The sequence below is a fragment of the Suncus etruscus genome, chromosome 7 (assembly GCF_024139225.1).
Source record: "Suncus etruscus isolate mSunEtr1 chromosome 7, mSunEtr1.pri.cur, whole genome shotgun sequence".
NCBI lineage: Eukaryota > Metazoa > Chordata > Mammalia > Eulipotyphla > Soricidae > Suncus > Suncus etruscus.
In genome coordinates, this window is record NC_064854.1 from 9,491,106 (window position 1) to 9,515,493 (window position 24,388).

The 24,388-nt window shown below is 52.1% G+C and overlaps 1 protein-coding gene across 1 annotated transcript; it reads right to left on the reverse strand.

Moving 5' to 3' along the window:
• Nucleotides 1-4,597: 4,597 nt before the first annotated feature.
• Nucleotides 4,598-10,764, reverse strand: EEF1A2 (eukaryotic translation elongation factor 1 alpha 2). The gene is made up of 8 exons (XM_049777146.1): nucleotides 10,606-10,764; nucleotides 9,517-9,713; nucleotides 8,204-8,383; nucleotides 7,785-8,081; nucleotides 7,095-7,245; nucleotides 6,279-6,535; nucleotides 5,544-5,778; nucleotides 4,598-4,971 (listed from the first exon to the last, which is right to left on the reverse strand). The coding sequence occupies exons 2-8, from the start codon at nucleotides 9,658-9,660 to the stop codon at nucleotides 4,844-4,846; spliced, it is 1,392 nt and encodes a 463-aa protein (XP_049633103.1). The 5' UTR covers nucleotides 9,661-9,713; nucleotides 10,606-10,764; the 3' UTR covers nucleotides 4,598-4,843.
• Between the last annotated feature and the right edge of the window lie 13,624 nt (nucleotides 10,765-24,388).

A 24,388-nucleotide genomic window follows, 5' to 3' on the forward strand; every position in this document is an offset into this window, starting at 1 on the left:
TGGCATCTGTATCCTGTCAGTGGGAGTAGGTGACATGCACATGATGCCCTCTACTACTCATGCCTCTGCTCTCAGGGGTCACTCCTGACAGTCTCAGGAGATCATATGAGATGCCAAGGATGGAACCTGGGTTGACTGCATGCAAGACAAATGTCTTCCCCATTGTGCTATCTTTCCTGCCCCTTATCTAGAAATGTTGGTAGCTCAGAACAGAAACTAAGCATGGACCTGGAACATGGTTGTGTATAAGGGACATTATCCCAGGGAGAACCAACATCCTTACTAACACCACAACAGTTGTGTAAGAAATAGCCCAATTATCTCAATGTTGTTTCTTGTGGCCAATTAAGTCCTGGGACCTGACCACATATAAATATATTTCTATTTTAATATATAAAAATATTTTTAGTTTTATTTTATCATATATATATATATATATATATATATATATATATATATATATACACACACACACACACACACACACACACACACACACAAATATAAGTTTAGGCCCGCAGGAGTAGTAGAGGTGGTAAAAGGCAGCAGGAGCAGAGAATCTTTTTTTTTTTTTTTTTTTTTTTTTTTTTGGTTTTTGGGCCACACCCTGTGACGCTCAGGGGTTACTCCTGGCTATGCGCTCAGAAGTTGCTCCTGGCAACATATGGGGACCATATGGGACGCCGGGGGATCGAACCGCGGTCCGTCCTAGGCTAGCGCAGGCAAGGCAGGCACCTTACCTCCAGCGCCACCGCCCGGCCCCGAGCAGAGAATCTTGCAAACAGTTTTTCCAGCAATCTGGCAGTGACCATCCAACAGGAGCAATCTGACAGAGGCAGTTGCCCCTAGTATTTCAGCTCAGATGTTTATATATGCCCCCCTAGCCAACTGCCCTCCTGTGACAGTTACAAGGGGCAGGATATCTGTAACTGACAGCTTCACCCTTAAAGAGACTGTAGCCACTTATGGCTAACCATAACAAGGTTGGCTCCTGGTCTGAAGAGATGTTGACGAGCTCATCCTCTGAGCTGATGAAGTTTGAGTCATGCCTGGGATATGCAGGTCTCTCTGAGTTGTCACCAGTAGTATTGGAATATTATCAGTCTTAAATTAGGTTTAAGATTGAGCCTAAGTTTCTTCTGGAAAGACACCTCTCCCCTCTGATGGCATTTATTCATTGGAATTCTCTTGTATTGGGGAGTGGGAGTAACACTTTCCGTTGGATATGATCTAAATCCTGCAGGACTCCCTTTTTTCAAGGAATACACACAGGAGGTGCTGAGAGGTTAACATTTGTGGTTAAATTTGGGGTGGGGTACGGGGCTGGGCGGTGGCGCTAGAGGTAGGTGCCTGCCTTGCCTGCGCTAGCCTTGGATGGACAGCGGTTCGATCCCCCAGTTTCCCATATGGTCCCCCAAGCCAGGAGCGACTTCTGAGCGCATAGCCAGGAGTAACCCCTGAGTGTCACCAGGTGTGGCCCAAAACCCAAAAACAAAACAAAACAAAAATTTGGGGTGGGGTTGAGAGGGGTTGAAGGGGTAATAGTATTTAAGTAATTTGGTGAATACAGTATTGGGTTTTTTTTCACTATTTGAAGATATATGTTCATGTCATCACCCCTAAGAACATAAATAGCAGCAGATCTTTGAAACACATGAAATAGGATAAAAGACTTAAATATCCAAGATACAAGCATAGATTTAATCCACCATGGGATTAAGGCCTTGATCCATGAAGGGATCATGACTTTGATCTACAGGATCACAACTCTAATTCATTACTCACCGCCTGTTCCAGGTGCCAACTGTTAGGCCCAGAGCAGTAGGAGAGGCAGCAAAAGGCAGCAGGAGCAGAGAGTCCAGCAAACATTTTCTTCAGCAATTCAACAGCGACCACCCGGCAGGAGCAATATGGCAGGGACAGCAAGCCCCTAGTACTTCAGCCTTGGCTTTATATACCACCAGGCCAATAGCCCTCCAACAGCAGTTATAAGGGGCAGGACATCTGGTACCTGTCACCCTTAAAGGAACAGTAGCTGCTATGGCTGACTAGGAGCCATATGAGTCTCTGAGTTCTTATATATTACAATAACCTCAAGACAGATGTTTCAATTTTAAATATAAATATATTTATATTTTATGTTTATATCGAATATTTATATTTATAAATTTTATAGTTCTATTTTATCATATAAATATATTTACACTCATACACTACAATAATCTCAAAACAGAAGTTTCAACTTTAAGGATTATTTTTTGTTTGTTTGTTTTGTTTTGTTTATGCCACACTTGGCAGTGCTGGGGGGGTGGGTTACTCCTGACTTTAGACTCAGAAATAATCACTCCTGGCAGGCTCAGGGGGAACCATATGGGATGCTGGAGATCAAATCCGGGTCAGTTGTGTGCAAGGAAAACACCCTCCCTGCTGTGCTATAGCTCTGGCCTCAAACTTTGAAAACCTTGAAACCTTGAAACAGATGTGTTTTCTGGCAATGCTCCTGAGAAGACCCAAAGAAAGAGATGACCATTTTCTGGAAAAGGGTGTGGGGCCCAAGCTGCAGGAAATGAAGGAGCCTGGGCAATGTGGGGTTCTCAGGGCTACGACCACCTCCCAAGGTCTCAGCACAGGCGGGGGGGGGGGGAATGGGACAAGAGAGGCCCCTGAGAGAGGAGGGAGACACTGGTCTTCCTAAGGGCACTGGTCTTCCCTCACTGGGCCAACCAGATGGGGTACTAGACAGGGTACTAGGCAACCAGATGGGGTACTAGAATCTCACTGAAGAAAGATCCTTTCCCAGACATGGGGTGACATGCTGGAACACCTCAGGTTTTGTGTGCATGTTAGGAGCTTGTGGCATGTTTGTATTGTGGCCACAGAGTTTTGGAGCATGCAACACCGACCCCCAGGTCAGCTGTGTTGTGCCCCAGGTTAGCTGCACTAAGTGAGTCCGCCCCCCCGCATACCATAGGCCCTCCTAAATCCTAGTTAGCAGGATAATCCTGGGAAATGTGTTTGTATGCTGCCCCCGTGTGGATACTGGCAGATACTGCATTTTCCCCACGAGATCTGGGACAGCTTCTCGCCTCCTCCCAGACTGAGACACTCCCCGCTATCATCTCCCCCCACCCCCCCAGTGACATCGGTGCCTGTACTGAAACGTTCCCGAGATTTCTGGACTTCTGGGTCTTTCCTCACCTCCCCACTCAGAAGAGGTCAGAGATGTCAAAAGCCATCCAGCTGCTGCCTCCATCCCCATATCACAGCCTCAATTTGAACCCTGACACACACACAAAAAAGTCCTCCCCCAACCTCTCACAGTCTGAAGGTCACAGGATCTGGGAGGCTCTGCAAGGTCCGAGAAGGAGGACCTGGGAAGATCTCGAGGGATCTGGGAGGATCCACAAGGTTCTGGGAATATGAGGAGATATTAGGGGATCTGGCAGGTTGGGCATCTGCAAGGTCATACAAGGAGGATCTGGAGAAATATTTGAAGATATGAGGGGTTCTTAGAGTATTTGGAGGCTGAGGATCTGTAAGGTCCTGCAAAGAAGGCCTGGGGAACCTGGGAGACCTGTGAGGATCTTAGGGAATCTGAGAAAATCTGGGGGGATCTTGGGGATTTAGGCCTCTCCCACAAAGTAATCCACCAAGGCCAGTGGTCCCTTGGGGCGGGTATGGGCTGACATCACCTTATGCACCCCTGGGAAATGGTGCCCTAGCTCAGTCTCACTACAGTGACATCACTCCTGCCATCCCTGGGCTAGGAGGTATATTGGATTGACCACATCCACTCTGAGTGCAGCCAAGTGGTAGGGTCCAGGGTGCATTGGTGGGGGCTACCATAAGACCGAACCTAGGTTGGCAGCATATAGCAGATCAGCCTGTTCTTTGGGGCACATTTCTGTGAGATGCCACTAGCCAGTCCTGGGACAGGGCAGGTATTTGTCTGCTCAGATTGCACCAGTGCCCCTCCCGGACGAAGCAGCCTCTCAGGTCCACTTTCTGCCCATAGCCTAGTAGCCCCTTCCCAGCCACACCCACATGAGTTCCTGGCCCTTCATGGCAGGGCTCTGCAATGTCAGGCCTGGGCTTGTGGGAGTCCAGAGGGACCCTGGCTCTGAAGATGGGAGGTGGCTGTGGTCCCCAGGATAGAGTGTCTACATGTTTCTTTGTCCCAGTGCCATATGCCATAGCTGTGAGTGTGTTCTTCTGAGGCCTGAGATGGCTCTGGTTGCATCCAACACCACCCTGCAGGGCTACCTATAGTTGGATACAATGGGCCCCTGCTCAGCGGACAGAGCCCAGCTGGGCTACCCTGAGCTGGCACAGCTGGATGAGGCAGCTGCTGAGTGAACCCTGGGGTGCAGATCACAGGCCTTATGAGGAACCTGTGGACGAACCCTTGTGTGTGGGAACCCTCGGCTCTCAGCCAGCCGTCAGAAACATCCCCAAACTATGACCTCACACTGTGAACCTCCAAATTGGCCAGTCCCTTCTGGAGCCCAGGCGAGGCGCCTGGTGGTCAGAGCTGCAACCTGGTGGAAAGAGGGAAAAGGGGGTTCCCCCAGGGCCCCAGACAGCAGGCTCACACAGCTCTGGGCGCTCAGTTTATTGGTACAAGGGACGCTGAGCGCGTGGGGGGCCGGACGCGGAAGCCGGGGCGGGAGGCGCTTTTCCTTTTGAAGAACTTCCACTGGACCTTGATGGCGAGCATCCAGTCGCTGACCGAGAGCCTCCTGCAAGCGGACGTGCAGACATGCGCCTGGCGGGCGGGCGGGGCGCGGGGCGGGGGACGGGGCGCGGCGCCGCCGGGGTGGGGTGCGCCGCGGGCGCACGCGCTTCACTTGCCCGCCTTCTGCGCCTTCTGCGCCGACTTGGTGACCTTGCCGGCACCGCCGCTCTTCTTCTCCACGTTCTTGATGACGCCCACGGCCACCGTCTGCCGCATGTCGCGCACGGCGAAGCGACCTGCCGGGAAGGGACGTCAGGGACAGGGGTCCCTCCTCCATCCCCACTCCTTGGGATGCAGCGGGCAAGCACACTGCGCTCTTAGCATCCTTTCGGTCCCCCGGGATGCAGCGCGCAGGCGCACTGCGCTCTTAGCATCCTCCCGACCCGCTGGGATGCAGCGCGCAGGCGCACTGCGCTCTTAGCGTCCTCCCGGCCCGCTGCGGGATGCAGTGCGCAGGCGCATTGTGCTCTTAGCATCCTCCTGGTCCACTGGGATACAGTGCGCAGGCGCACTGGCTCTAGTGGCATCCTCCCTGCTCTCAGATTTTATGGTGGGGCATATAATTCTGGAGCCTGTGAGGCGGCCTCCTTAGGTAGCCCCAGGAGTTGCTGTGTCATTGAGAGCGTGAGAGTGCTGAGGGTCAGGTTGTAGAACTGCTCCCCCAATCTGAGGGCTGTCCTGGTTGCCCCTCCCTAGCCTTCCCAGTGATACAGAACCCAGACCTCGCTTTCCAACTAAGTTCTAAGCACTGAGGCAGAATAAAGAACTGAAGGCCCCAACCCAGGCAGCAATGACCCACGAGTCTTACCGAGCGGTGGGTATTGTGAGAAACTCTCCACACACATGGGCTTCCCAGGCACCATCTCCACAATGGCAGCATCGCCAGACTTGAGAGATTTGGGGTTGTCCTCCAGCTTCTTGCCAGAGCGCCGGTCAATCTTCTCCTTCAGCTCAGCAAACTTGCAGGCGATGTGAGCCGTGTGGCAGTCGATGACTGGCGAGTAGCCAGCACTGATCTGCCCCGGGTGGTTCAGGATGATGACCTGTGGGACAGTCACAAGAGGCCATCAGGCCCATCCAGGGGTCTTGGGGTGAAGGAGGGCTCCATCCAGTCATAGCCAGCCTCCCCCAGCCTCCTCTGAAGCCTTCAGACAGCATTTGCAAAGGGGAACTGAGCAAATGGCCAAGAAGGCCAAACTTCTCAGGACTGAATAAATTAGTCCTCACTTATTATCTTTCGATTTCTCTCAAGAAAAAAAACATATTTTAAACTGTTGTCTGGAGGTTGGGTAGAGCTCTGCACAAGAGAAAAGAACTAGCCTTGCCCACAGCTGACCCAGGTTCAATCCCTGCCAGGAGAAACCCCTGAGAACAGAACCAGGAGCAAATTCTGATCACCACTGGGTGTGGCCCAAAAAACTAAACCGAATCATGAGGTGATGAGAGGCCCCTGTGATGATGCACCAAGGGTATCAGGGGTCAGCCAGAGCACAGAGCCACCCACCGGGGAGGCTTGCCCACCTGTGCCCTCTATCCTGCCCACCTGAGAGGTGAACTGGGCAGCCTCTTGGGGTGGGTCAGCCTTGCTGTCACCGCAGACATTCCCTCGGCGAATGTCCTTCACAGACACATTCTTCACATTGAAGCCCACGTTGTCTCCGGGCAAGGCTTCACTCAGCGCCTCGTGGTGCATCTCCACTGACTTCACCTCAGTAGTGATGTTGACAGGTGCAAAGGTGACCACCATGCCAGGCCGCAGGATGCCCGTCTCCACACGGCCCACTGGCACAGTGCCAATGCCTGTATAGGGGGACCCATGGGTTACGAGGTGAGGAGAGAAGTGACCTTGTAGGGGAGCACCCTGGCAGGTAAGGGCTGCTGCCCTGCTTCTGATGTGCCTGATGGGGGCATAGGCAAAACACTTCTCAGGGGCTGATCACTCCTGAGAGCTTCACCTTGCTCTGCCGGGCTGTGACAGACACTGTAGGGGCACTGCAGTGTGGTGGGGACCTGGCTGTGCTCTGTGCTGCAGTGAGAGTGGAGTCCCCCTTTCCTGCACACAGGACCTCACTCACCCACCCCCAGGCCTCCTCCTTGCTGGCACCTGTGTCGTGCCTCCCTGGCCTGTGTTCCACAGAGGGACAGTGATCCTGAACATCTGTGATCTGTTCCTCAACCTGGGCTCCCAGCTCCTGGCACGGACTGACAAATGGACTTCCCCAAGGTGTTTCACCTCAGGGGAGAGGTAGGGGCAGCAATATGGGTGTCCTTGCTGAACCCCTGGGCTTGGGTGGGGCTTGGACAGATGCTAATCTGGATCCTTGCTCTTGGGGTGCTGATCTGGGGGGTGGCCCCTCACCGCCAATCTTGTACACGTCCTGCAGCGGCAGACGGAGGGGCTTGTCCGTGGGGCGTGTGGGGGGCAGGATGGTGTCCAGCGCTTCCAGCAGGGACACGCCACTGGCATTGCCCTCTTTGCGCTCCACCTTCCAGCCTTTGAACCATGGCATCTGTGTGGGAGAGAAGGGGCGTGTCTGATACAGCCCACCTGAGATCCAGAACCCTGGGTGGAAGCTGCAACCTGCTATCAAAAAGCCCCTTCCCCACTTCTCACCCCAATATCCCAAATCCATGAGAAGAACCTGTCATTATAAAGGGTAGTGGCAGAAGAATTCTAAATCCAGGTGCCAGCTCAGACCTGCAGCTTCCTATAGTCCCCACAGCCCCTCACAGCTCCCCACAGCCCCCCACTGCCTGGCTGCCCCAACTGAGGTGTCATGAGCCCCACATACACACCAATGCTGTGTGGGTCAGGAGGCCCAGGGGAGAGCCAGTTAGTCATAGCCACTTCCCAGATGCACAGTTTCTCGAGGCCCCTGCAAACATGGGGCGCAAGAGGGTCCCCACCAGGGCACAGGGATCCCAAGAGCATACAGGGTCACTGGTATCCCTGGCCAGAATGGGGTTCCAGGGCATCCTGAAGGCTAAGCTGAGCCTAAGTTGAATGTCCTAAGCGCTCCCCACTCCAGAGCTGCAAGCGGGCACTCACGTTGGGTGAGGGTTCCAGCATGTTGTCCCCGTGCCAGCCCGAGATGGGGACGAAGGGCACCGTGGCGGGGTTGTAGCCGATCTTCTTGATGTAGGCGCTGACCTCCTTGACGATCTCATCATAGCGTTTCTCGCTGTAGCTGGGCTCCGTGGAGTCCATCTTGTTCACCCCCACAATGAGCTGCTTCACGCCCAGCGTGTAGGCCAGCAGTGCGTGCTCCCGCGTCTGCCCGTTCTTGGAGATGCCCGCCTCAAACTCTCCCACACCGGCTGCCACGATCAACACAGCGCAGTCGGCCTGCAAGACAGAGTGAGCCACAGTGCCCTCCATGTTGAGCACCCCCAGTCCCCTGTCCACCCTTCACTCTCACTCACTGCCAGGCTGCCCAGAGGTAGCCAGCAGTGCCGACAAGGGCCCACCTGCGAGGTGCCGGTGATCATGTTTTTGATGAAGTCTCGGTGGCCAGGAGCATCAATGATGGTGATGTAGTACTTGGTGGTCTCAAATTTCCAGAGGGAGATGTCAATGGTGATTCCGCGCTCCCGTTCCGCCTTCAGCTTGTCCAGCACCCAGGCGTACTTGAAGGAGCCCTTGCCCATCTGTGGAGGAAGGGGCCAGAGTGATAGCACAGAAGTAGGGCATTTGCCTTGCACACGGCAGACCCAGGACGGACCCAGGTTCGATCCCCAGCATCCCATATGGTCCCCGAGCCTGCCTGGAGCTATTTCTGTGCTCAGAGCCAGTAGTCACCCCTGAATGCTGCTGGGTGTGACCCAAACACAAAACAAAAACAAAATAAAAATATCTGTGGGGGAAGGACGCACAGCTCAGAGCCCCACCAGCAGGTCACTTGCCACCAGCATTTTGGGGCCTGTGCCATTCAGATGAGAGAAAGGTGGAGCCTTTACAGGGCTGGGCTGTCAAACCCAAATGGGACAGACTGCAGAGATGAGCACCAGAAATGTACCTTTCCTCCTCCTCCCTTTTTATGTTTCTTTCTTTTTTTTTGGGGGGGGGTCACACCCAGCAGTGCTCAGGGGTTACTCCTGGCTCTATGCTCAGAAATTGCCTCTGGCAGGCTCAGGGGACAATATGGGATGCCGAAATTCGAACCACCATCCTTCTGGATGTAAGGCAAACGCCCTACCTCCGTGCTATCTCTCTGGCCCCTCCTCCCTTTTATCTCTCTTCTCCCTCCTCCCCTCTCCTGGTGTCCCTGGGACACCCCCCCCAGCCACCACTACAGCCAGGCATACACAGCTCCCACCTGTGGCATTGACCACCCAGCTGGACCCTGGACAAGGTCCAGTTGGACTGAGACCACACACACTGCAAACACTCCCCATGACTGGTCTGTGCTGGGTATTGCAGGGGTGTTGCATCTCCCCAAGTGGCTGATCCTCCAGCACCGCCCCCCCTAGACATGTCTGCGCCCAGGGCTTGTAAGAAAACCAGTTTTAAGGGACACCCCCTCCCCAGCCCCAGGCAAGCAGAAGTCTACTAAGACACCTCCTGGAAGGGAAACAGAGCTGCTGCCTGGTGTTGTCAGGGGTTATTAATAGCCCCGCTGGGCAGGGATGGCAATGCCACCCCCCTGCCAGACCTTAGCGGAGGTCACAGAACAAGCCCAGGGCCATGGCAAGCTCTAGGTTCCTGATGTTTTGGTTCTGATCAATCCAGCAGGACCCTCTCCCCTGGGTCCCCCTGCACAACTCCTCCTCCCCCCACTCACCTCGGCTGCCTCCTTCTCAAACTTCTCGATGGTTCTCTTGTCAATGCCCCCACATTTGTAGATGAGGTGGCCCGTCGTGGTGGATTTGCCTGAGTCCACATGGCCGATGACCACGATATTGATGTGGGTTTTCTCCTTGCCCATCCTGCCCACCTGTGGGGAGGGGCTGGCACCACTTGGGTTTGCTCCGGCTCGGTCTGTGGGGCAGTGGGGTCAGGGATAGGCGGTGTGCGGGATGCCAGCAAGGACACAGCCCTGCCCCCAGGGACCAGGTCCCTGCCATGCCTGGGAGGGGTGAGCTCGCTAGCCCTTGACCCAACCAAGCCTGCTGAAGACCACCAGGGTGTCCAGATGCCACAGAGGTCTCCAGCACAGCAGGGCAAGGCCTGCCCCATCCTCCTCCCGGCCAGGCGCTGCCCCCAGCACTCCCCACCCACAGAGCCGTCCTGGGGGAGGCAAGGGCCATCCCCTCCCCCGCTGGGACTGCGCCATCTTCCTTCTCCCTGCCTGCCAGGCGGCAGACGGGCAATGCGGTACCCACACCAGCGCCCAGAATAGCTCAGGCCTCTGAGGGCAGGGGATGACAGGAGGGTGACAGGAGGGCTGAGATGTCGCCCTTACATTTCACAACAGGCAGGACCCCGAGACTCATCCTAGGAGGAGACATCTCAGCTTGGGGGGTGCCCTCTCTGAAAGGTCAGGGTCACCCACTCCAGGGGCTGCCAGAAAGCTGCAGTAGCGGCATGTCCCCCACCTTCCCTACCTCCCTCTCCAAGGCCGCCCCCACTCTCGCCAGAGGCCAGACCCCAGCTCCCTAAAAACCCTGCCCCAAGTGGGGAGGAGGCCTGAGCAGCTCCAAGGTCACCAAGGCAGGAAGATCGGGGCAGGGGGACGACTCTGGCTGGATCTGAGCGCCGCCGCGACCCCCTGCGCCTTCCAGGGCGTCCCCTCCCCACCCCGCTGTCATCCTCCGAACGGATGCGCACCGAGCGCGTCAAGGCGCTGGGCACCCGCGGGTCCCCAAGGGCTGCGCTCCGTGCGCCCCCATTCTCTGTCCCCTAACCCGGACCCCGGCTGGCGCGTCCTTACCCGGAGCCGCGGTCTCAGCAGAGGGACAGGCGGCGCCGGCGCCCCGGTTTTATCTCTCCAGGCGGGGTCCACCTATTGACGGCGCGAGGCGACGCACCGCGCACTGCGGTACTGGCGGGCGGGGCGCTGGGGCGACGGCGCGGGCAGCGGCGGGGCCGGCTCAGAGGCACGCGGGGCGACTACGCACCGCACCCCGCACCGGAGGGACGGGAGGGATGGGGACGCGCAGCCGGAGGAAAACAGGCGGGGAGGAGGGGCCGAGCCACAGGAGTCCTGGAGAGGACCGTGCCTGGGGAGGAGGGTGCGGTTAGGGCGCACGGTGGGCACAAAGGAGCTCCTGGGGGTCCCCCAGAGGGCAGGACTGAGCCTGCATGCGCTCTTGCCCAGGAGGGACCCCAGTTGGGCAGCGTGGTGGGGGGCAGTCTGCTGGCCTCCCCCTGCCCTTGACCTGTCCTCAGTGGTCCCAGATAGGCAGCCTATGGCCATCTGCTGCCCAGTGACCGAGGGTTTGTGGGAGACCCCACAAAGTGCGCTGGAAATGAGCTTCTAGGCCCCCTTTGGGGTACTGCCCAGGGGACCTCCCCGAGTCCAGGCTCCCATCTTCCCTAACCCCTGAGCAGGCAGCTCTGAGGTTCCTTCCTCTCCCTGGAAGGGGAATCCTGGGCCCCCAAGGATGGGACGAATGCTGGGGAGGCTCCAGGATTGACCCCCTCATCCCACCTCTGGGGCCATTTCTGCTCCCACTTATGGTGAGGGGGGTTTTAGGATCCCAGGGCAGCTAACTGCCAGGCCAGAGGAAGAGAGCCGGCAACAATGGTGTCTCAGGGAATGTGTGCCAGGGGAGAATACAAGGACCCCTCTGTTTAGGGGCTAAGTCTGGTGGTACTTGGGGTTCCTCCTAGCTCAGCACTCTGAAGTCAGTTCTGTCAGTGCTGCTGTATAAATACAGCATATGCAGTGTTAATTTATCTTTGTTTTTGGTTTTGGGGCCACACTCGATGGCCTTCCTGGCTCTGTGCTCAGAAATCATTCCTGGCAGGCTCGGGGAACCATATGGGATGCCGAGGATCAAACCCAGGTCCATCCCAGGTCAGCCGCGTGCAAGGCAAATGCCCTATCAGTGTGCTATCATTTTGTCCCCAAATGTTGATTTATCTTTAAGGAGTGATAATGTCTTTCTGTAACTGTCAATGGACTGGGACCCGCTCCCTGTAACTGATAACTGATCTGGTATAAAAGGAGAAGCCTGGCAGTTGGGAGGGGTAGATCGCTCTCTTTCTCTCTCTCTCTCTCACTGCTTATGTTATGCTTCTTTACATTATTTTTACCATTCAAGTGATATTTAATTTAATAATAAAATGAGGGGGCCGGAGAGATAGCATGGAGGTAAGGCGTTTGCCTTTCATGCAGGAGGTCATCGCTTCGAATCCCCGAGTCCCATATGGTCCCCCGTGCCTGCCAGGAGCAATTTCTGAGCCTGGAGCCAGGAATAACCCCTGAGCACTGCCGGGTGTGACCCAAAAACCACACAAAAAAATAATAAAAAAAATAATAAAATGAGATAGTCTATCTCAGAAACATTTATTTAAGTATGGCGTACACTATTTTCTTTTTTTTAATTTTTATTTCTGTATTTTATTGAGAAAAAATTATAATTTTTTTCCTAGTATATGAATTATTTTTATTACTGTCTTTATTTATACAATTTGATTACAACATGATTGTAGTTGGATTTCAGTCATATAAAGAACACCCCCTTTCACCAGTGTGACATTCCCATCACAATGCCCCAAATGTCCCACCTCCTTACCCCCTGCCTGTATTTGAGACAGGCTTTCTACTTCCTTCATTTATTCACATTGTTATGATAGTTGTCAGTGTAGTTATTTCTCTAACTGCACTCACCACTCTCTGTGTTGAGCTTCCTATCGTGAGTTGGATCTTCCAGCCCTCATCTCTATTGCCTCTGAGAAGTATTACAAAAATGTCTTTTATTTTTCTTAAAACCCATCGATGAGTGATACTATTCTGTGTCTGTCTTTCTCTCTGACTTATTTCATTCAGCATAAGAGATTCCATGTACATCCATGTATAGGAAAATTTCATGACTTCATCTCTCCTGACGGCTGCATAATATTCCAGATGAATGGCTAAAGAAAATGTGGTATATATACACAATGGAATATTATGCAGCTTCTTTACATTATGGGCTGCTGAGTATCAAATCTGGGTTGGCAAGTGTGTAAGGCAAGTGACAAGGTCTCTCTGGATGATGCATTCAGGAACTCAGAGATAGGGGCCGGAGAGATAGCACAGTGGCAGGGCTTTTGCCTTGCATGTGGCCAACCCAGGAGGGACCCGGTTAGATTCCTGGCATACCGTATAGTCCCCAAGCCTGCCAGAGTGCAGAGACAGTAGTGACCCCTGAGTTCCAGGTGTGGCCCAAAAACCAATAAATAAATGAGTGAATGAATGAATAAATAAATAAATAAAGTTTCTTTGTTTGTTTGTTTTTTGGTTTTTGGGCCACACCCGGCGGTGCTCAGGGGTTTCTCAGAAACAGAAATAGAAATAGGCATGGGGGACCATATGGGACACCAGGATTTGAACCAACCACCTTTGGTCCTGGATCAGCTGCTTGCAAGGCAAACGCTGCTGTGCTATCTCTCTGGGCCCATAAATAAAGGTTAAAAACAAAATGGAACTCAGAGATGGAACCCAGCAGATGAGAAAGGGCTCAGGACAGTGTGGAGAATCCCAGCGTTGGGCCATTCCCGCCGGTGCTCAGATTTGACTAAACAGGAGCCAGCAATTAAAAATAAACTCCTGTGGGGAGGGGCAGGGCCCAGTGGTCTATATTTAATATGCCCTCAACTGGGAGGTGAGATTGCATTTGGTCCCCGCTCACCTCAGCAGCTGACAGGGGCCAGGCAGGCCCAGGGCCCAGGGCTTTCTCTGAAGGACTCCAAAAACCTACCCCCACAGTCTACAGGCTTTGAGAGGGCTCCTACTTCTGCTCACCTAGTCACGGAGGAGCTAGGTCAATGCCCAAGGTCCATGGGATATCCTGGGCTCTCTGGGTCCCCCAAGATATTCTCTGTTCCCACAGGAATGGAGCTACTGACCATCTGGGCACCAGGGCCAACGTGGGCACAGGTGGAAAGCAAGGTAATGCCAGGCCCAAACTCCTAAAGTTTTTGTTTGTTTGTTTGTTTAATTGATTGGTTGGTTTTTGGGTCACACCCAGAGCGCTCAGGGGTTCTTCTGGCTCTACGTTCAGAAATCACTCCTGGCAGTCTCAGGGGACCATTTGGGATGCTGGGATTCGAACCACCGACCTTCTGCATGTGCAAGGCAAACGCCTTACCTTCAAGCTATCTCTCTGGCCCCCCAAACTCCCAAGGTTGCCAAGTCACACACTTTTCAGGACTGACCAGAGCCCAGAGCCACTAACTAGTCCATGGACCATGTGATACCAATGTTACAAGGTGCCAGGACTGTCGATCCAGAGTTTAGTCATTCCTAAGTACTGACAAGTGAGTCAAGGGCTTCTCTTTTTATGGGGGGAGGGTCACACTTGGCAGTGCTCAGGGGATACTCTGGGCTCTGAGCTCAGAAGTCGCTCCCGGCAGGCTTGGGAGACCATATGGGATGCTGAGACTCAAACCGGGGTTCATCCTGTGCTGGCCGCATGCAAATCAAATGCCTTACCGCTGAGCTATTCCTCCGGCCCCTGAGTCAAGGACTTTTAAGAACTAGCTGGTCCTAGACAAGCCCAATTATTCACAGCACTGATCAGCACTAAGTACTATCACTTGGAGGCCCGCACAAACTACCAAGGACTAGTACTAGCAAACCTCTGGGGCCTAACAACACAAATGGTCAGTCAGATGCCAGTGAGGCTGTAGCATGAGTGGCAGCTTGGTCCTGCCCACTGGACTCTGAAAACAGTGCTCTTTGGAGGTAGAAGCAGCCTAGGCCCCACCTGTGTGTCATCCCCCGGCCAGCCGATTCCCCCACCCCTGCACCCCCAGTCAGGTCACACAGACTGTCTGGGAACACCCTGGAGCTCCCTCTTTGGCAGATTGCAGCTAAAAGGCCCGGATGGAGCTGCGAGCCCCAGAAATAAATCCTGCTCCCATTGGCTGCGGGTGACGTCACTGCCAGTCAATAATAACTTTCCGGGGCGCAGGCCACCAACATGTACAATGCTCCAGGCCTGGGCTCAGCGTGACCTTTTCTGGGGTTCCCGGGGTGTGCTCTAGCCCCCCTGAGCTCACCTGGGCCTGCAGGGAGGGTCTGGCCACTGGCAAGTCCCTCTGGCCAGCCCTGCGGCACTTAGCGCGGTACCCCAGGGATGGTACCCCAGGGGGATGGCCTGAGAAACAGTCTCCATGGTGAAGAAAGGTTCAGTAATGAGGGGGCCCTATGGGATTACGCCTGCGCCCTGGGTCACGGGGACGGGAGCTGGGCAACTCAAAGGGCAGAGCAAGAAGACGCCCACCCCCCTATTCCAGGGGGGCTAGGTCACCTGGGCCTGCCAGGATGCCCAGAGTCCCCCCCAGCCCGGCCAGGATGCGCGGCCCAAGATGCGCCCCTGAGGCACCGCGTGGGGCGGGCGCGTGAGCAGTCGCCATGGGGACCAGGCCTCTTCCCTCCCTCCCGCAGCATCGGGGTGGCCCCGTGATGGGCGGGCAGTGGGGAAGGGCAGCGGCCTTGCGGAGCTGCGCAGAGCTGGAGGAGAGTGGGTGCTGTGCAGATTGATGCTGTGGGGCTTTGCTTCTCCTATGGGGGCCGCACCCCTCCTCTCCTCCTCCTTTCTCCTCCCTATTTCTCCTCCTCCTCCTCCTCTTCTTCCTCCTCCTCCTGTTCCTCCTCCTCCCCTCCCCTTCCTCCTCCCCCTCTTTCCCTTTTCCCCTCCTTCCTCTCCTCCTTCCCATCTTCCTCCTCTGCCTCCTCCTCCCCTCCCCTCCTGCTCCTTCTTTCTTTCCTCCACCTTCTCCCTCCTCCCCATTGTCTTCCCTCTTCCCAATACCCCTCTCCTCCTCCTCCTCCTCCTCCTCCTCCTCCTCCTCCTCCTCCTCCTCTTTCTCCTCCTCCTCCTCCTCCCTGAGGCCCTCACTGGGGGTCTAGGGCAGACAGGCCCTTGTACTCTCTCCCGGCCTCTCCTGAACCACAAAGAACACAAACCCAGAACACAAAGTACCACAGGTGACCACATAGGAGACTTCCTGGAAGTAGCAGCAGCAGCAAAGATGGTGTGTGTGTGTGTGTGTGTGTGTGTGTGTGTGTGTGTGTGTGTGTGTGTTGCATACATCTGCCTTGTGTATGAGTGCGAATGTTGTGTGTGCATGCATACGAATACAAATGACATCCACAGCCCCGTGTGAGAGCCATCTGCATCTCTGTCAATGCTTTTTCAGAGGTTTTGTTTCCTTGTTCTTCTTCCTGTTTGTTGAGTCACTTTAGAGCCCTTTAGATTTCCTCTCTATATCATCACCTGCCCCCTCACTGGGCCATGCTGGGCAGGCCCTCCTTCGTGAGTCTCAAAGGAGCAAAACCAAGGGGTCACCATGACCCCCGATAGCCAGGTCCTTGCACTGTCCTCATATCCCATCCTGTCTGCTAACATTTGGGGATAAGCTTTTATGTAAAACGAGACAGAATTTCTCAGACACATGAGCTGGAGGACCAGGGGTGGGGGCCCTGGAGGAGGCACTCTCTAACTTTATTTTAATTTATTTATTTGGTTTTTGGGTCACACCCGGCGGCACTCAGGGGTTACTTCTGGCTCTGTGCTCAGAAATCGCTCCTGGCAGGCTCAGGGGACCAAATGTGATGCCGGATATCGAACCCTGGTCTGCCCCAGGTCAGCTGCCTGCGAGGCAAATGCCCTGAGCTATCGCTTCAGCTCCTAACCTCTCCACATTTAACAGTTGCCCTCTGTGGTGCTCCACCTGGGAACATGGGCGCATGAAGGTGTGCGGTGTGGCGTGGCCCTAGAGATTAAACCATTGCCAAGCTGGTACTCAGACTTGGTGCTCCAGGATTCCATCTCTTGCTCAAATGACTCATGATATGGAAGAATGTTCAGTGTGCCAGCTGGTCCAGGTTCATTCACTGATTCTCTTAGAAAAAGGACTAATTAATTGCTTGTTTATTTTTTTATTTTTGAGTTTTTGGGTCACACCTGGTGGTGCCCAGGTTTACTCCTGGCTCTGCACTCAGAATCATTCCTGGCGGTGCTCAGGGAACCCTATGGGGTGCTGAAGATTGAACCAGGGTTGGCAGCTTGCAAGGCAAACACACTCCCCACTATGCTATCCCTCCATCTCCTGTCATTTATTTATTGGGTGGTGACTTTGAGGGTTCAGCTGCATTCTATATGCAAATGCTTTGCCCCATCAGACTTGCAAATACCATCCCTTCAACTATGGTTTCTTTTATTTTTTTCTTTGGTTTTTTGGGCCACACCCATTAGATGCTTCTAATGGGGTTACTTCTAGCTAAGCGCTCAGAAATTGCCCCTGGCTTGGGGAGACCATATGGGACGCGGGGGGGGGGGGGGATCGAACCGCAGTCCTTCCTAGGCTAGCGCTTGCAAGGCAGACACCTTACCTCTAGTGCCACCTCGCTGGCCCCCAACTATGGTTTCTTTCACTGATGTGTCTTGAGTAGCACAAAAGCTCTAACATTCTGTCCAGAGAGATAGCTCAGCGGTAGTGCATTTGTTTTAAATACGGCCAACCCAGGATGGTTTGTGGTTCTATTCACGGCATCCCATATGGTCCTCTGAGCCTGCCAGGGGTGATTTCTGAGCACAGAGTCAGAAATAACCTAAGTGCCACAGGGTGTGTGACCCAAAAAGAAAACAAAACAGAAAATCTCTAACATTCGGGACCAGAGAGATAGCACAGCAGCAAACGCCTTGCAAACAGTCGATCCAGGACCTAAGGTGATTGGTTCGAATCCCAGCATCCCATATGGTCCCCCGAGCCTGCCAGGAGCTATTTCTGAGCAGATAGCCAGGAGCAACCCCTGAGCACCGCTGGATGTGGCCCAAAAACAAAAAAAGAAAAAAGAAAAGAAAAGAAAAGCTCTAACATCCATCAATCTGTCTCCGTTTTCCTGTTTGAATCATACTTTGGACCTTGGCTGGCCTGGGTGATATTGTTTCCCTCTGCTTGTCTTCAAAATTTTAAGAGTTTAATATTCAGATACATATTTTACTTGAGTCAACTTGAGTGAAGAAACAAAAAGGTGGTGTCCCTATAAAATGCAACTTAAATCCACCTTGAGAGGGAAGGAAATACACACACACACACACACACACACACACACACACACACACACACACACACACACTCCAGGTTGGCCCAGAGATAGTGCAGTGAAAGAAGAGGTTCTTAGTAGGACAGACACACAGAGGCAGCCCAGAGCCACACAGTTCAACAGGAATTGCCAGAGGCTGAGATGAGATGGAAAAATGGCAGCTCAGGGGCTGGACTAATAACACAGAGGGGAGGGTACTTGTCTTGTACATGCCAACCCTGGTTTCTATCCCTGGCATAGTACCCTGAGCCTGCCAGGATTCCTGAGTGCACAGTCAGGAGTAACCCCTTGAGCTCTGCCAGGTGTGGCCCCCAAAAATGTGGGAATTCATTTCCAGAGGCAGTTTATTTGCAAGTAAAGAGCTTGGAGTGCAGCAGATATGAAACCAAGGGGTTGGAGCTGGAGTAGGGAGGGAGTGTATGTTAGTCTTACACATGGCTGACCAGGTTCAATTCCTGGCACCACAAAATGGTCCCTCAAGCCTCAACAGGAGTGAGTTCAGAGTCAGGAATAAGCCCTGAGCACCTTTGAGTGGGACCCAAAAACAAACAAAAAATAAAAGGAAGGCCGTGCTGGGAGAGGGTTCTGCACAGGGCTGTCTTAGGTTTGATCCTGGCACTGGCTTGTGCCCAAGGCACCAAGTGGGGATTGACCTCTTATAAAGTCACCCAACTCACCATATCTCCAACCCCAGGTGAACGAGTCTGAAGCAGAGTCGCTGCATGAAATAATCCAGACCAGGCTGAGAGTAAAACACATGTAGTCTGACCACCTTCTATCTTGTATTGAGTGCAAGTTGCCTGCCAGACTCATTTTTATTGAGTACAGAGAACACCCCCAGGTGGGGCAATAAGGACAGAATAAGGACAGGTAGCTCAGGCTATCCAGAGCCAATCCCACCCAGTTTACATGTAAGATGATCTCTGTTTTGTAATTTAAAAAAATCAAGTAGAAAACAAACAGATCCTAAGGAACCAGGAATGAGGGGCCGGAGAAATAGCATAGAGGCAGGATGTCTGCCTTGCCGGGTATGACCCAAAAAACAAAACAAAACAAAAAACAAACAAACCAGGAATGATCTTTATTTTGGGTAAAACAAGGTATAATCTAACAAGTCCCCCTTTTTTGTTCAACAAATTGAAAAAAGGGGGCCAGAGAGATAAGCATGGAGGTAGGGCATTTGCAGAAGGATGGTGGTTCGAATCCCAGCATCCCATATGTTCTCCAGAGCCTGCCAGGAGCGATTTCTGAGCGTACAGCCAGGATAACCCCTGAGTGCTGCTGGGTGTGACCCATAAATCAAACCAAACCAAACCAAAACAAACAAACAAACAAAAAACAATTGAAAGGGGTACATAAGTGGTCTATTATTCTATGCAAGAGGATGGAACCCCAGAGCAGAAATTATAAAAGTGATTGTTATTTTCATAGGCGTGGTAAAAGCTGGGGATATTCAAAGACGGGAAAAAAAACTTTTTTTTTTTGGTTTTTGGGCCACACCCGGAGATGGTCAGGGTTACTACTGGCTGTCTGATCAGAAATAGCTCCTGGCAGGCACGGGGGACCATATGGGACACCGGGATTTCGAACCAACCACCTTTGGTCCTGGATCGGCTGCTTGCAAGGCAAACGCCGCTGTGCTATCTCTCCGGGCCTGGGAAAAAAAACTTTTAGCATTAAGTAAGGTTGTGAGGAAAATTTAAGCCAGTTACTGTTGTAGCTAATTTTTTTTTTTTTTTTTTTTTGGTTTTTGGGCCACACCCGGTGACGCTCAGGGGTTACTCCTGGCTATGCGCTCAGAAGTCGCTCCTGGCGAGGGGGACCATATGGGACACCGGGGGGAATCGAACCGCGGTCCATCCAAGGCTAGCGCAGGCAAGGCAGGCACCTTACCTTTAGCGCCACTGCCCGGCCCCTGTAGCTAATTTCTAGGAATCACTGCTAGTGAGGGTAGACCTGGCTGTAAAAGCATCATAATTTAGATTGTGCATACATTATTCCCAAAACAATCTGCTTTTTCCATATTCTTGTTGTATACATGTCACAATTTTTTTCATAAACATCTGAAAATAAACATTAGAACCTTTCTGCAGATACACTTAATTTAAAAATTCTAAAATCTAGAAACAACCCAGATGCACAAAAACAGATGAATGGCTAAAGAAATCGTGGTATATCTACACAATGGAATACTATGTAGCCGTCAGGAGAGATCAAGTCACAAAATTTGCCTTTATATGGATGGATATTGAGACTACTATGTTGAGCAAAACAAGTTAGAGGGAGTGAGGTAAAGGATAGTCTCATCCCTCTGTGGGATTTAAGAAAGTATAGTGGGGCCGGAGAGATAGCATGAAGGTAAGGCGTTTACCTTTCATGCAGAAGGTCATCGGTTCGAATCCTGATGTCCCATATGGTCCCCCGTGCCTAAAAGGAGCGATTTCTGAGCACGGAGCCAGGAAAAACCCCTGAGCACTGCCGGGTGTGACCCAAAAACCACAAAAAACAAACAAACAAACAAACAAAAAGACAGTATAGTAATAATGCCCAGAGACAATAGAGATGAGGACCAGAAGGACCAGTCCATATATGAAGCTTACTACAAAGAGTGGTAAGTGCAGTTTAGGAAATAAGTACAGTAGGGGCCGGAGTGGTGGTGCTAGAGGTAAGGTGTCTTGCAAGCACTAGCCTAGGAGGGACCACAGTTCAATCCTCCGGTGTCCCATATGGTCCCCCAAGTCAGGAGCAATTTCTGAGCACATAGCCAGGAGTAACCCCTGAGTGTCACTGGGTGTGGCCCAAAAAACAAAAAAAAAAAAACTAAAAAAGAAATATCTACACTACTACTACCTCAATGATAGAGAGAGAAATACAATTTCTGTCTCGAAGACAGGTAAGAGAAGGGGAGAAGGGAAATGGGAGACAGTGGGGGGTGGGAAATGTTGCACTGGTGAGAGGGGTGTGCATTCTATGGCTGAAACCCAACTACAAAAATGTTTGTAACCATGATATTTAATAAAGAAATTATTATTTAAAAAAAGAGAATTCTTAAACATTCTTACACCGAGTACTATAATATGAGTCTAAAACATGAGTTCCTTTTCATAAACTTCCCTAAAGAAAATTACAAGAACATTTCTGCATATATACAGTTTAAAAATAAGTTTGTCGTGGGGGCCGGCGCGGTGGCGCTAGAGGTAAGGTGCCTATCTTGCCTGCGCTAGCCTAGGATGGACTGCGGTTCTATCCCCCAGCATCCCATATGGTCCCCCAAGCCAGGAGCAACTTACTTCTGAGCGCATAGCCAGGAGTAACCCCTGAGCGTCACCAGGTGTGGTTCAAAAACCAAAAAAAAAAAAAAAAAAGTTTGTAGTGGCCGGAGAGATAGCATGGAGGTAGGGCATTTTGCCTTGCATGCAGAAGGACAGTATTTCAAATCCCAGCATCCCATATGGCCCCCCAAGCCTGCCAGGAGGGATTTCTTTTTTTTTTCTTGGTTTTTGGGCCACACCCGTTTGACGCTCAGGGGTTACTCCTGGCTATGCACTCAGAAATCGCCCCTGGCTTGGGGGGACCATATGGGACACCGGGGGATTGAACTGCGGTCTGTCCTACGCTAGCGCTTGCAAGGCAGACACCTTACCTCTAGCGCCACCTTCCCAGCCCCCAGGAGGGATTTCTAATATAGAGCCAAGAGTAACCCCTGAGCAATGCCGGGTGTGACCCAAAAACCAAAAAAGAAGTTTGCTAAAAAATTCTAATGAGCACTAAAATAAGAGTGTATAGCATCCAAGCTCCTTTTCCATCAACTTCTGTGGACAAAGACATTAGAACATTTTAACAGACATAAATTTTTTGGGGGGGTCATACCTGGCAGTGCTCAGGGATTACTCCTGGTTCTATACTCAGAAGTCACTCCTGTCAGGCTCATGGAATGCCATGATTCCATCCTTTGTTGGCCACATGCAAGGCAAACACCTAACCATTGTGCTATCACTCCAGCCCCTAACAGACATAATTTTGAAAATATTTTCTAAAATATATGTTGCAAGTCAGCCCCTGAAGAGGGTCTGACTGATGGAGGGATGGAGGATGAGGCCTTTCTCCTCCAGCTCAGACCACACGTCTGTTACCCTGTTCAGTAGGTGGTTCTGAGGTGAATGTGGCGGGAAGAAAGCCAATAGGCAGTCAGGCTTCCAAAGAAAACAGCTCTTTATTCCATGAAGAGGCAGAAGCCAAAAGGCCTAAGAATAGGTCCAGGACAAAAAGCCCCTCGCCTTCCACAGACCCTTGCTTTTATCCCCCAGAATCAGGTACCACCCAATGGTGGGATCAAGTACCACCCAATAGTGGGAGCAGAATCAGGTACCACCCTAGGGTGGGAGCAGAATGCCGGTCACATCCTAGGGTAGGGCACAATCACCGATCAGGGTAGGGTCAGTAACATAATAATCCCATTAAAATGTTTACATACACAATAAATATATACATGAACATTACAGCAATTGAGAAACATTCACAAGGATAGCTGAGAACTTTTAAAAATCTAAAAACATTATGCGTTTCCCCGGAACTGTGCAAATTAATATAAAACCGCTAAAGTTGGATACAAAATTATCTTTTTGCAGTGGGCATAGAACAAAACTGTAGCATTAAGATCTATACAGATAGAACACACAGTTTAACCAGACTACAGTTTAACCAGCAATATCATGACTGACACAAATAGGGTCAAGAGATTAACCGAAAAGAAAGTTGCAAGAAAGCACTAGGCTCCTTCACTGGGCTTCTGCTGGGCTTGGATCTTCCATCTTCTTCTTCTTCTGTGGTAAGCTACTTAGATTGTCTGGGACAGAAAGGCTTTTGGTTCCTGGGCTGAAATCTGGGTCGGGGGGGACCCACTCATCTCTCTTCTGTTGGTCCCTTTCGAATGGAGCTTTCTATCCCATCAGTGAGCTTGATAAATTGCTGCAAGTTTGGGGGTTCTCGCACAAAACATCTTTGGTAGAAGAAAGGCAGAGGTCCTTGGCCTCTGGGATGCTGCTCAGAGTCTTCAGATCTCTCCCCTTCACTTGCTGCTTCTGTTCTGCCTGAAGGGGCTATGCCACCTCATCAACCTTCTGGTGATGGGCTCTGCACACACAGTCCAGTTCAAGGAGACCATGATGGTGATTAGCCACCATGGGTCAAGGTACTCAACATCGCTGGCGTCTTCTTGGGTCCCTGGGTCCTGGCTCTTTGTTCAAGCGCCAGTTGTAAAATAAAAATCCATGAATTGTGAGATCATCCAAGGCACCGTATTTCTACACTCCACTCAGCAAGGTCTGAAGAAGCTGAGTAGCAAGCAGCAAAGAAATAATAAGCCAATCTAGTTAGGAGAGAGCCATGGAACCAGTGTGTGCTTGGTGAAATCTCTGAGCCCCAAGCCAAAACTGACTTTTCTTTATTATACTAATGCCCATCCACCCAGAAGGGGAAAGTTGAGAGTGAGACAAAAGTACCTATCCAGTATCCATAACCAAGGAAGAGAGGTTCAAGGAAACAGGAAGTTGGGAGAACACCTTTGTTTGGGGTTGATAGCTGGGTGTTATCTTACAACTCCTGAGCACAAAGAATAGAAAAACAAAGGGAAGATAGTTAAGACAGTAGTTTCCAGGTGTCTTTTACCACAGTGAAATTCCGGGAGTGAATGAATCACAGTTTATGAGAGGCAGGATAGAGTAAACTGCTATGACATGTGCCAAGCAGGGCACTTGCTTCTGGAGGTCAGACACTCGGATTCGCACCCAGGCAGAGTCTCTGGAGCTACAAAACCCTCACCAGGGATGAGGAAGAAGCAACATGTGTGGATCTGTTGCCTCCAGTATATAGGGACTTGGTGGCAGGACAAGCAGTTGCATGAGGTACAGTGGGGTGGGCCCAGGTGTGGTACCACTGAGGACAGGCACCTTGGGTGTGGGGACCATCTTAGGTTCAGCTTGGCTTCTTAGGCCCTTTGGGTCCTTCTGGCAGCTGCTGTTGTATCTGCCTCAGTTTCCCCACAGGGGGCCAGGGACATGGTAGGGGCTGCCTTGGGTCCAGTGGTCTTCAAAGGCCTGAATTGGAAAGTTCTTATCCAATTTGACTGCATGTAGAAGGGGGTGCCTGGAGTCACAGAAGCCCCCAAAGTCTCTGTGACCCTTCAAGTATCCTGTTATCCTCCATGGTTTCCAGGGAGCCCCAAGTCTCCTATGCAGCACAAGGGACCACAGACCCTCAGGGGTCACTGTCAATGTTGGTGGAGAAGGGACAGGAGCCTAGACCCCAAGCAGCAGGGATTAATGGTCGAACCCAGGTCCAGAGGCTGGTCCCATGGCATGGAGTCCTGTCCAGACAGCATGGGCAGACAGGACCGTCCTTCCTGGGGGTCCCACTTGCTGGGAGCACAGCCCCTCAGTGGGATTTGCGGCCC

What these genes read in the sequence shown, in the direction of transcription:
- EEF1A2 (XM_049777146.1), bottom strand. Translation starts at nt 9,660, where the DNA reads ATGGGCAAGGAGAAAACCCACATCAATATCGTGGTCATCGGCCATGTG. An exon ending in GGACGTGTACAAGATTGGCG is followed by an intron (nt 6,536 to 7,094) that starts GTGAGGGGCCAC and finishes CCCCCTATACAG; the next exon opens with GCATTGGCACTGTGCCAGTG. An exon ending in CTCACAATACCCACCGCTCG is followed by an intron (nt 4,972 to 5,543) that starts GTAAGACTCGTG and finishes CCTTCCCGGCAG; the next exon opens with GTCGCTTCGCCGTGCGCGAC.